Source organism: Notamacropus eugenii, chromosome 1, assembly GCF_028372415.1.
Source record: "Notamacropus eugenii isolate mMacEug1 chromosome 1, mMacEug1.pri_v2, whole genome shotgun sequence".
Classification (NCBI taxonomy): Eukaryota; Metazoa; Chordata; class Mammalia; order Diprotodontia; family Macropodidae; genus Notamacropus; species Notamacropus eugenii.
The window spans coordinates 528906412-528918350 of NC_092872.1; the positions used below are offsets into that span (position 1 = coordinate 528906412).

At 41.4% G+C, this 11939-nt stretch overlaps 1 protein-coding gene across 1 annotated transcript; it reads right to left on the reverse strand.

Moving 5' to 3' along the window:
• Positions 1-3921: 3921 nt before the first annotated feature.
• Positions 3922-9667, reverse strand: SUPT7L (SPT7 like, STAGA complex subunit gamma). The gene is made up of 4 exons (XM_072634060.1): positions 9032-9667; positions 7346-7670; positions 6354-6591; positions 3922-4748 (listed from the first exon to the last, which is right to left on the reverse strand). The coding sequence occupies exons 1-4, from the start codon at positions 9442-9444 to the stop codon at positions 4486-4488; spliced, it is 1239 nt and encodes a 412-aa protein (XP_072490161.1). The 5' UTR covers positions 9445-9667; the 3' UTR covers positions 3922-4485.
• Between the last annotated feature and the right edge of the window lie 2272 nt (positions 9668-11939).

Consider the following 11939-nt stretch of genomic DNA (forward strand, 5'->3'; position numbering starts at 1 on the left):
CATGCAAGGCACTGGGGATATAAAGACAAAAAAGATAGACTTTGCCTGTAAAAAACTTACATTCAGCTGGCGTGTTGTAGTTGTAATTTCAAACATGGGTTGCAGTAGAAAGCCTCTGAGGTCCCTTCCAACTCAGATCTTGGGAAGTTTTGATGTTCACATGTCACCATACAAAAGATCATGCCAATTCACGGCTTCCCCCAGCCTTCTTATAGTGTGTCCTTTCTCCATGGCTCTATCAACACTGAATTTTATAACTATTTTTGCCAGTTTAATGGGTTTTTATAAGATTGTGCAGCAGAGACCTCATGGCATAAGGGATAGAGAGCTGGTCTTCAAGTTAGGAAGATCTTTGTTCAAGGCCTGCCTCTGACACTTCGGTGTTGACCCTAGGTGGTCACTTGACCTCTCAGTACCCCTGATTGGTATGGGATTTCCTTATGGGGAATTTCCTATGCCAATTAAATTGCAAGTCTGATACAAAAAAAATGCTAATGTGTATTTCTGTACTAGAAAGTTTTAAGAATTTTTCTGGTGGTAGTTGATAATTTAGATTTCTTGTAAGAACTTCCCATCCATACACCCCTTAACCATTTGGAGATGGTGTAAAACATAAACACAGTACACAGGAGGGCTGCTAGCATAGGTTCTTGATCTGGTCAGACAGGAAAGACACTAAAAAGGGGATAATCTTACTTTAGTGTTCTCAGAAAACGATTGCTGATAATAGGAGCACAACTCCTACAGCGTTCCCTAATCACCCTTCTCAAAAGGGTCCAGTGAGAAGAGGAGGTAACTAACCCTATGTTATGGGTCAATCGAGACAGGTACAACTTGTGCTTCCCCTACATCCCCTCAAGCCTCAATGGGGACCAGTTAAGGCAAACACAGATTCCTCCCAAGCCTTGATGGGGGCCGATCAAGGCACACAAAACATTCCAGCTTGTGCACTCAACCCTAAGGATTCCCCCAAGCCTCAATGGGGCAAATTGAGGTATATACGGCATTCCAGCTTGTGCATTCAACCCTAAGGTTCCACCTGCTTTATAGGGCAACAAAGAAGGCACCTTAGCAGCAATAGCCTCACAAGTTTGCATCACCTCATCCCTGTACCTCACTGCACAGTTACAATGGATGTTTGTATTTTTCATCATTATATAATGCTCCACAAGCGTGGTAGAGATGTTTTGAACCATAACTATGGGAACTCATCTAATACCTGGGAACAAGAGATTGTTATGGCTATGGAACCTGGGAAACCGAACTCTAAGAAATAATAACAAAACTCCACTTTATACACACTAAAATTCACCTTACATACAGACTTCTGAATTTCATTAATTCTAGATTTTGCCTCATCAAAAACGTGCAACAGATTTTTTCCATTGGTTTTTATTGTGGATGATTTTTTGCACAAGATCTGTTTTCTGTGATCAAACCTAACTGCTTTTGTCTATAATTTTTTTTCCATTTTAACAGTTTTCTTCTTTTTCACAATTGTGATATATCTATAATTTCATTTTCTTCCTTTTCTATGATGTATATGTTTTAAAATTTAGATCACTGATTTGGAATTTATTTTAAATGATACAAAATATAAGTCTTATTCCCTTTTTCTTCATATGTTATTCAATCTTCCTACCAATTTTATTGGTTACCTTCTCTATTGTTGAGTAGGAAACATTTAGACTAGCTATGTGGTCTAAAGACTTCATACAGTGTGTCTGGCCAATTTTTCATAAGTTATTTAAACAAAATAAAAAATCAATTGTTCAATTAACAAGTTGTACCTTGATGTAAGACTGGTGATAAGAGATGTTTGAATTTCATGAATCTTGGCATTTTATTCCATGGGGATGCTTTCAATTAATTTTCACATGCTAATATAAAGCATGACCAATTAATTTTATGCTCATGGACAGAAGATATATAAGGTCAGTGAAATGGTTAGAGATATATTTAAAAACATAGTATGTATTAATATTGCTAAAGTCACCTCTCCCTTATTAGAAACCACAACCATGTACTACCCAGGTGGCAGATTATTGCCAATGGCAGACCGGTGTTTCCTGGAGAAAGATTATCCACATAATCCCTGTGTAGTGCCTTACATGGAGAGCCAAGTCAACGAATCACACATCCATATTGAAGATCTGAAGGGAAACAAATTGCTTGTACATCAACCCCTGAAGTATGTTACTTCTGGGGAGAATTTAAACTACAGAGTGACACTCTATTGGGTATCAGTGGGGACAACATGACCACGTGTAGTGAAAGCAGCTGCTGTGGAGGTATATATAAGACCAACAACACCGACACACAGGAGGGCTGCTAACACGGAATTTTGATCTGCTTTTCTAAAGGAAAGCCAGCTTCAAAGAGGTTAGTACTCTTTCTTTAAGTCAACAACGCAGGTAAGTAGAATCCAATAGACAGAGGTCCATCTAAACAAAGTAGCAGATACATAATCACCGGACCAGGGAGCATCAACATCTAGGTTCTAATAGCCAGGGGGCCCCTTAACAACGGCCACACAGAGTCTTGTCTGGCCAAATCACAGACAACATTCTTTCCGTGAGTTAGCCCCAAAGTGAAATACCAGCCTCCCAGTATATATAGGTTTCAACTAAGAGGCTCAGAGCCAGAAGGCATCACAACCTACGTGACTCAGCACAGCTGTGAATTACCAGGCTTCAAAGGAGATTGATCCTTCAGATGTTTACAATTTAGCATGAACCTGGGAAACTGAACTCCAGAAAGAAAAACAACAAAAATCTCACCTTGCTTGCACTTACACCATGGGAGAGAAGATTTCCCTAGAATGTTAGGATGTTGTTCTAATAGCAGCTCCCAAGTTTGATTCCCTAAACCTGGGGATCATGGAGAAAGCTAATGGACTGCATGCTTTGTTATCTGTATTTCTTTATGGGCTCCTCAAGTCCTTAGCATCTCATACATTTTCTGTGTGGAAAGTAAAAGCTGTCTCATGCCTAGTACCCATGTTGCATTTTGAGAGAAAGAATAAACAGTTTTATCAATGTCAGGCATTTTTCGAATTACTTTACAAATATTTTATTTCATCTTTACACCAACCCTGCAAGGTAGGTGCTATTATCCCTACTTTAAAGTTGAGGAAACTGAGGCAAATACAGGTTAAGTGATTTGCCCAGGGTCAGAGCTAGTAAGCATCTGAAACTGGATTTGAACGAGGGTATTTCTGACCCTAGGCCTAGGACTTTATTAACCTTGTTAACCTCATTTGGGGGAACCTAGATATGACATGAGTATGCCGGAGGATTTTCCTGAAATAACTCTAAGTAGGGATAACAAGCTAAAGAGTAAAAATAACTCAGTGCAGTCTGGTCACTAGGCCAGGATCAGACCCTGTCCATGTTAGCTCAGGCTCTTCCTTTGTGTATAATCTGTGTATGTTATACCCCACTACAACATAAGCTCCTTGAGCAGGGGGAGTTTTGTTCTGCCTTTGTATTTCCAATGCCCTACAAATAATAGGTGCTTAGTAGATGTTTGTTCAAATGATGTGGGAGCAGCAGAAATAGTACAACTTCATCCCCTGACAGACTTTAAGAAGCACACTAATCTGCTGGCCATTCCACAGCCCTGAGAACTTCCCTTTGTTTTTCTCAGTTTGATTTAACTAATGTAACCAACTCTGCCCCAAATACATTCACACATATATAAGTATGAAAGAAAAGAAGACAAGAGAGGATAAAACCAGGTAACACATGTTGCAACAAACGAAGTTAGTGGGGAAATTGTACTCAAAAGGCGGAAGGACAAGGAAGAGGGAAGAAAAGCCAACCAATGAAAAGAGAGGAGGGGACTGTGGGGGCTGGTGCAGTGTGTCTGTCACCACAGGTGTCCAGCTGTAAAAGAAATTCATGAGCAGGACTGCTGATGTTAGCTAGTGGAAGAAGCCATTTATTGATGTTGGCCATTTGCTTTTAGGCACCAAAATTTGATTCACAGTGACTTCCATCTGTTAATGAAGGAAGCTAAATAAAATACATATATACAAAATCCCTGTATACATACAGGACCTAAATCTAAGCATAGCTATTAAGTAATAGCTTTAACAAATCTGATAAATCACCATAATTATCTCTGTAGCTCACTCTCAGTGAGATAGTGGCAGCACATAGGTGTTTTTATAGTAGAAAAGAGGAACTAGATTTAGTGGTGAAGGAACTTGATCCCATTGCAAACTCAATATTAAAGTCAAAACGGAACTCTTGTATCATGATCACCACCTTGGTTTCTGTTTTAACTTTTGTTCGTGCAAAACTATGCTGATAATCACCATGGAGCAGACAAGACCACTGTCAGCCAAACCCACTGCTGGAGATCCTGGGAATGTCCTCCGGAGTCTTTGGACCCCTCTGTATCAATTCATTGTTCATGGGAACAAGTTCTTGTAGAGTTGCCATCTCATTGGTCTGGAAGAAAAAGCTCTCCCCTTTCCTCTTATATTTTCCTTATTCTCTTTTTGCAACGCTGGTTGAAAACAGGGGAGGATCCCATGAGGCTGTCAGGGGAGTGGGATCCATAGCTGCTCTCTGAGCCATTGGGACTCTGGGGTATCCCAGCCTCGCTGATGCCTGACATTGGCTCTTCAAAGACATCACTGCCCAGCACGCCATGCCCAGAGACAGTGCCTTCTTCACTCTCCTGTGACTCTATTTTTACTGGGGCCAAATTCCAAAGAGGAGAAGCATTTACCTCAGCACCTAGAAACAGATTCCAACATCCCAGCAGTCAAACACCAACAAAAGCCAAATACACAGGTGAGTGAAGATATAAATTGAGAAGGAACCTGAGAGCTGATACAAATGAAGACTATAAAGAGAATAAGAAATACAATATTAGGTCAGATAAATGGTCCATGCAGCCTAGTGCTGCCTATGACAAGGAAGCTATCTCCAGGAAAAAATCATAGTAGCTGCCCTCCATTCTGTCACTTTCAAAGGTAAATGAACCCTGAACATATCTCCGTTTTCCCTTGACTCTTTCAGAGGAGATAAAAAGGATGGGAGTGTCCTTGCCAAGTCCAGGGGCTCATGGAGGTGCTTCCTCTGCTTTCCTCCTTTACAAACGCACCTGGCTTCTAGCCTTTTATTCAGGCTTCCTGACATTGTTCGAGGTAGAAAGAAGTCAAGATTATCACTCTCCTCATTTGGCCAAATATTTTTTTTGGCCAGGTCTGATCAAGGAAGGGGAATCTTATGTCTACAAATGGCAGACTACTCTGTAAGTCTTTAGCAATTCCTCTTCTCTATTTAGTAATGATCACTGATTATTTTTCCTCTCTGTTAGGCACTTTACCTGCTATCTTAAAAACATTTTTTAAAAGTCAGGTCTGACTTCTCCCACGTCCACCACAACTATCACCAAAACCCGAAGATCTATAGATGTCATTGATATGGGTACTATTTCCACCAATGCTGCCTCCAATCCACTTACAAATCAGTAGATCATCTTTGAGAGTTGGCATGGCCAAAAATCTCAACACCCTGAAGCTCTCCAGTGATGACATTCTTTGAACATAGCTAGGCTGGTCCCTATATATTAATGTAGTGTCCAATACTGGGTGGGTCTGTACTTGAAGCCTTTCCAGATTGGGAGGATCTGCCAAATTTATGACCTACTGGCAGAGCCATAAAAAGGGTGGGATCACCTTCACACCACCATAAGAGATGAGAATAAGACTTTGGGGAGAGGCTATTAGGTCAGAGTATTGGTCAATTTGCTTAGCTGAGCTGAAGAAAATATGAAGATCTAAATGGCATTTAATATTTTCAAAATTTATATAGCTCAACTATGATATGTATTTGTACACTTCCCAATCTTTGAACAGAAAAGATAATTTGACTCACTCAGCAGCATTCTTGTAATTATGCCATAATAGAAAGCTACTTTGGAGAATGCTTCCTTTGAACCCAAATTTCATAGAACAAATCCCCTTAACGAAAGAATTTTTTCTGTGAAGTCTGGATTCAGCCAAAGGGCCAAACTTGAGGACCCCTTGTGGCTTTGAGGCCACAGGTTCCCCACTCCTGATCTAGCCTAATTTATTTTTCCAAAAAGAATAAGAAAAGGAAAGAGAAGATAACTTCAGAATCCAATCATCCAAATGAGATGCCTTGTGACTTGGCACTTTAAAGTTCTGGGATTTTCATTCTTACTTGCCTTTCCCCTCTCTCTCTTTCATTTGTTTTACCTCCAGTTCACCTATCATTTTCTCAAGAGCTTGATTTCATATAGAATGAAAAAGCAAAAGCAGTAAGGGCAGCTGAATGAATGGGTCAGTGTCAGAGTAAGAATATTTTTCCTACCTGAAGCCTGTGGGGAAGCTTCAACCTCCAGGTTGGAGGAGAACCGTTCATTTTGAGCTCCAAGCACTCCTACAGGCAGAGACTGGTCACCAGATGCCAGGTCTCCTTCCAGCTCCTCACTGACAGGGAAGGTAATATCACTGACAAGCTCCTCTTTGATCTTCACAGGCTTGGTATCTTCTGTGGCCTTCTCAGGATTTACAATCTTCTCATACTCTTCAGAGAGCTGCTTGCTAACCTGTCAGCGGTCAAGAGACAAAGTTTTCCAAGAGAATGGTGAAGGCAAGTTGATCTTCATCTTTCTACCCCTGGGAAAAAAAGGTTTAGGGTAAAGGGGTTGGAGAGGGAAGAGTATGAATAACAGAGAAGTTTAAAATAAGTTTAAAGACAAATGAGTTTTGTTAAGCAAATGAATGAGAGAAGCCATGACATGTGAAAAAGCTTGTTTACAATACAGATAGGGTAAGTGTATATGAGAAAATGTGAAGAAAGATACTGATGGAAAATAGGAAGGACAGTAAAAAAGGCTCTATTTTTAGGTATAATTGTATATGGTGTGCAGACCTAGGTTAATTAAGGAAGACTTTGTTCTTATGTGTTAGAAATACTTAATCCCATTTAGCCTTGGGGAAACTGAAGCAATGGTCAAGAGGTTTGCTTAAGGCCACAAGAGATGATCAGATTAAACAAGAATTTTTGGTCTAGAGTTCAATGCCCTGAATATATTTACCACCTCTCAGTCCTTACTTCTTTTAAGCACATTTGTTAAGTACTTGTCATCTGCTTTCAATCTATAAGGAATATTACTGATGGGTCCTCCACTGAAAACAGGAAATGAGGTCTGGTCAACATAGTGACTTAGGACAAGATTACCAAAGATTCTCCCTTTGTCCTACAACTTTCACTCTCCATTCCAGTTCAAGGGATGAGGGAACCTGAGAACCCCTGATTCAATCTCCTTTAATTTTTATTTCATCATATCGTGTCCTCACCTGTAACATGTAACTGTGATAGTCCTTGATGCGGTGCTGCCAGAACTTCTGCAGGGACAACACGCTGCCAATGCCCACCTCATGGAACACCTGCTCCATAACATCAGGAAAGGGAGTCTGCCCCAACTGGGCCTCCCGGTCCACAGCAAAGCGCAGCAACTTGGTGAATTTAAGGCAATACTCATGGGCCACATCAGTGAGAGTCTCCAGGACACTTTCATTAGCACATTCAAAGCCTGCGTGAGCCAGGATTGTAGCTACTGACTGGTAGAGCAGCTGACGACAGGAGTTCCAACTCAGTTCAGTCACAGGTTCCCCCTTTCCTCTGAAAGTACAGACAGAGCAATGTTATGAGGGCTCACACTGTGTGGGAAACCTATCTCTGCCTTCCTAGGAGTTTTCCAGTTTCAAGAAAACAAATTTCTATTGTTGTAGGGAAATCTGGGTCAGGTTACCTCTCCTGGTTTCTTTTTCATGCTGCCAAGCAGTAGGGGAAGGCACCCAACATATTAAGTAGAAACCCTGTTGCAAACTTATGGAAAGATTTGCAAAGGCACCCCAAGATCACATCCTGGAACTCCCCAACTTTAGTTCTTTTAGTCAGCTCTAACCCCCAGGTTTCAATGCACTAGTCTATGCATACAATAATCATCTTCAGTGGTTACTATCTAATATATATTCAGTTACCTCTTGCGAACTTTGAATACAATAACAGCATAATTCCACCTAGTTCTGCAAACAGCTTACATAGTAACTAAAAACAAAAATAATTTTAAATGGAGCAGCTCTTTTAAGTTTGTAGTTAGTACAAAACAGTCATGTGTGGATGAATATTCTCAGTTGGGGAAATACTCTCTACTTTGCCATGTGCTTCTTTTGAGATATGTTGGTTCACCAGCAAAGGACTAAGGGTAACAGATACGGCAAATTCCCTAATAGACAAATAGTCAAAAGACATGAAATGGCAGTTTTGAAAGGAAAAAATATGAGGTATCAATAAGTATATGAAATAATGTTCCAAATAAATAATAATAATGAAAGAAAAGCCAAATAAAAACAACTTGTTTTGACTATGCATATCAAAATGTGTATCCCCCATCCCCCCACATATCATGACACCCTTTCAATGGGGTAGAGAAAAGAGAGCAAGAAAAAAGAGATTTTTGTTAATTAAAAAAAGAGAAAACCTTTGGACATGGTGGAAAAATTGACTATTTATCAAATATATGCTTAACATCCGATATAATATATAGTTTCATCATGAAAAATTAAAAAAGTATGTGAAATAAACAAAAAACCCAAACCCAAAGGCTATGGCAAAGTTCCTGCTTTTCTAATTTCACTGATGACATTTTCACGCTCGTGAGGTAAAGCTACATTGTTATAGGGCTCCTCCAGACAAAGGTGTTTGAACTTCTAAACCTAGTTTTTATAAAAGACTTGCTAATTTATATATTAAATGTACTACTCCTCTCAGAACGTAGATGGCGTAAAATAATATGTTCTCTCTATTACTTACTTGATATGAGTCACTCAATACTCAGACTCACAAAGCAACAGCTTGCCTGTTCGTGGGCAATGACTGCATTTCACATATTTATCTAAGAGCCACTAAAGCACTTAAAATAGATTGGATCACCTCATTTTGCAAGCTCTCAGATACTCCATGTTAAATCCCTGCCTTACCGGTAAAAGTCACTCTCTGGGTCGCTATGCTTGATCTGGAATGGCATTCTGCCAGTCTTATTATCCAAAGAAAGGAGGTCATCAGGGAGGGGGGGTGAAGCCGGACAAGAGGGAAGTGGTTCACTCTCTTCAGTTTTGATACCCTCTGCCTGCTGCTGCATTTGAGACTGGGCTGTAGCAATGAGGCTTCGTAGGCGCCTATTGTGCTGGATAAGTTGGATTGTGTGGGTGGTGAGGCTGCAAGGCTCGGATGGGATGTCTAGCATGGTGGTTGGCCGTGGCTTATTGGCAGAGGGTTGGTGCAAGAGTGGATCTTGGACTTCTACCAGACGAAACTCCCGTGGGAGCAGATCAAAGGAGCTTCTGTTAGCTTGGCTGGATGATATTGGGATCTCTCCCCAGTATCTTAGCATTTTTGAGAGTGAGCTGTTAAGTCTGAGAAAAACAATGTTTCCCAATCCACAAGACTGGCTTCCAAAATAGAAAGGAGATTGGTCAAAAATCACCTCCTTACATCGTCCTTGTCAGAGTAAGAAAAATCAGACCATCCAAGACTACCTAGAAAAATGTCTGTACCAGCAGTGCTGTAGAAGGATCAGCATAGCTCTCACTGAAGAAACACATGTGATTTCTGATCTGGAAAAAAAAAATAGATGTTTATCATCACAACCAAGGAAACTGATAACTCATACACAGTAGACGTCAATGCTAATTGCAAATTTTAGTCTTCACTAAGAAGTCAGGAAAACCTGGGTTCATATCCTGTCTCTGATACTTACTGGTCAAGGATAACTTGCTTCCTCTCTGAGGCTGTTTCCTCTTCTGTGAAATGGGTATAATAACTGTCCCTGTAGTACTTTCCTCACAGGGTGTGTTGTGAGGCTGAAATGAGATTCTGAAGGTAAAAATCTTTGAAAACTTTAAAGCAGTCAGTTGTGATGACAATGTTATGATGAAATGCATAGTATCCAGAAGTAAAGAGATGCAAAATTAAGAACAAGAGGTAGACACTGCTAAGAGGCAGATGTAGGCTTCATGTTAGGAAAAACTTCCTTAAAAATCAGTTATCCTAAAATGGAATGGGATGCCTTAGAAAAGTAGTGGAAGCTTTCCTACTGCTCTCCTGGGACAAGTTGATCACCAGAAATCTCACCATGCTGTTTAACTCAGCCTTGGATACTTAACACCTCTGTACCTCCCAGTCTCTTCTTCCCTTTGACTAATGGGCTAGAAAGTGGAGCCCTAAACTCCACCCAAAGCTTTCCTTTATAGGGGCAGAACCTGGATTTGGCAGCTCAATCCACTTTCCACCTATAGCTCTGTTTCAACAAGAATGAGAAAGGCATTCATCTAAAAAAGATTTAGGAGATTTAGTGGATGGCAAGTTCTACGAGAATCAATGCTGTGATATGGCATCTAATAAAATGAATGTGATCCTAAGCTGAATTAAGAGAGGCATAGCTTCTCTGAGTAGGGAGGTAATAGTCTGACTATACTGAGGACTGGTCAGAGAATAACTAAAGTATTATAACTGGTTCTGGATACATATTGATATGGGTGCAGTTTGCAATCCATTCATGCTCGCGCAGTCTATCAGACTCCTTTGCAAATCTTTCCATAAGTTTGCAACAGGGTTTCTACTTAATATGTTGTGTGCCTTCTCTTATTTTTTGGGATATCTGCAAGAATGCCAGTGGAACAAATGGGTCTTCCATTGGTTATCTCATGCTCTTGACACATAATCGGCTCATCTTCTTTCCTGATTATACATTTCACTGATGACATGCCTTGGAAGCCAGGCAAGCCAGGAAATAAAAGAACTGACACTTATTTAACATTTTAAAGTTTGCAAAATACTTTACCTGTGCTAACCCATTAAAGCCTCACAAGAATCCTGTGAGATGAATACTACAGTTATTACTATGTACATATTACAGGTAAAGTAACTGAGACTTAGAGAGCTTAAGGGAGCTGCTTAGGCTCACAAAGCAACCAGGAATCAGCAGTGGGACTGGAGCCTAGGTTTTCATAACTCTCGGTCCGTAACTCTTACCTGCCATACCATGTTGTAAATGAGCTACTAGAGATCTTATTACATAAGGAATTACTGAAAGAACTGAGCATATTTAACCTGGAGAAAAGAAAAACCCAGAAGCAGCATCTGACCTTTTCTTCTTTTCCAAAAAGGGAAACTTTGGCTTAAAACAAGGGAAAACTGCTTAGTAACTAGAGTATGCCAAAGCTGAATAGGCTTTCTTCTTGGGAAGCTTGGGGTTCCCCCTCCTGGGTGAGCTTTGAGTAAAGACGGGATGATGACTTGTGAGGAATGTTGCTGAGGGAATCCCATCTAGGTAGAGGACGGCCTCCGCCTCTGTGAGGGGAAGGGGCAGACTGGCCCAGGAACCCACTTGAAGGCTCCTTGGCAACAGGCGGCACGGACAGGGCACGGCACGGAACAAGAACTACACGTCTTAGAGCTGAAGACCAGGGTTCAGAACCAGCTGGGCCACGATCCCCTGTGATCCCGACCAAGTCACTCGCCTTCACAGGCCTCAGTTTCCCCGTCTGTAAAGCTTAGGGGGCTGGGCTGACGTGAGACAGCGTGGTGCCGGAGTCGGGGGGCCCGGGCTTGAAACCTGTCACTTACTTCTTAGGGCCTCCTAACCACTCTGGGCCTCAGTTTCCTCCTCTGTAAAACCACGGGCTGACCTTAGATGACCTTCCCAGCTCTCGGCAGAAGCTCTAAAGCTCTTCGGCGTTAAAGGACCCGTCCCTGGGCGGAGAGGGGTTCGGGGGGCGAGTATTTACCGGCGTCCAGGAGGATGCTGGAGGGGGCGACGTCCGAGCCGGGCCTCAGCAGGGGCCTGAAGCCCCCGGGGACGCCTGCAGGGCGGAGCGCGGCCCAGGA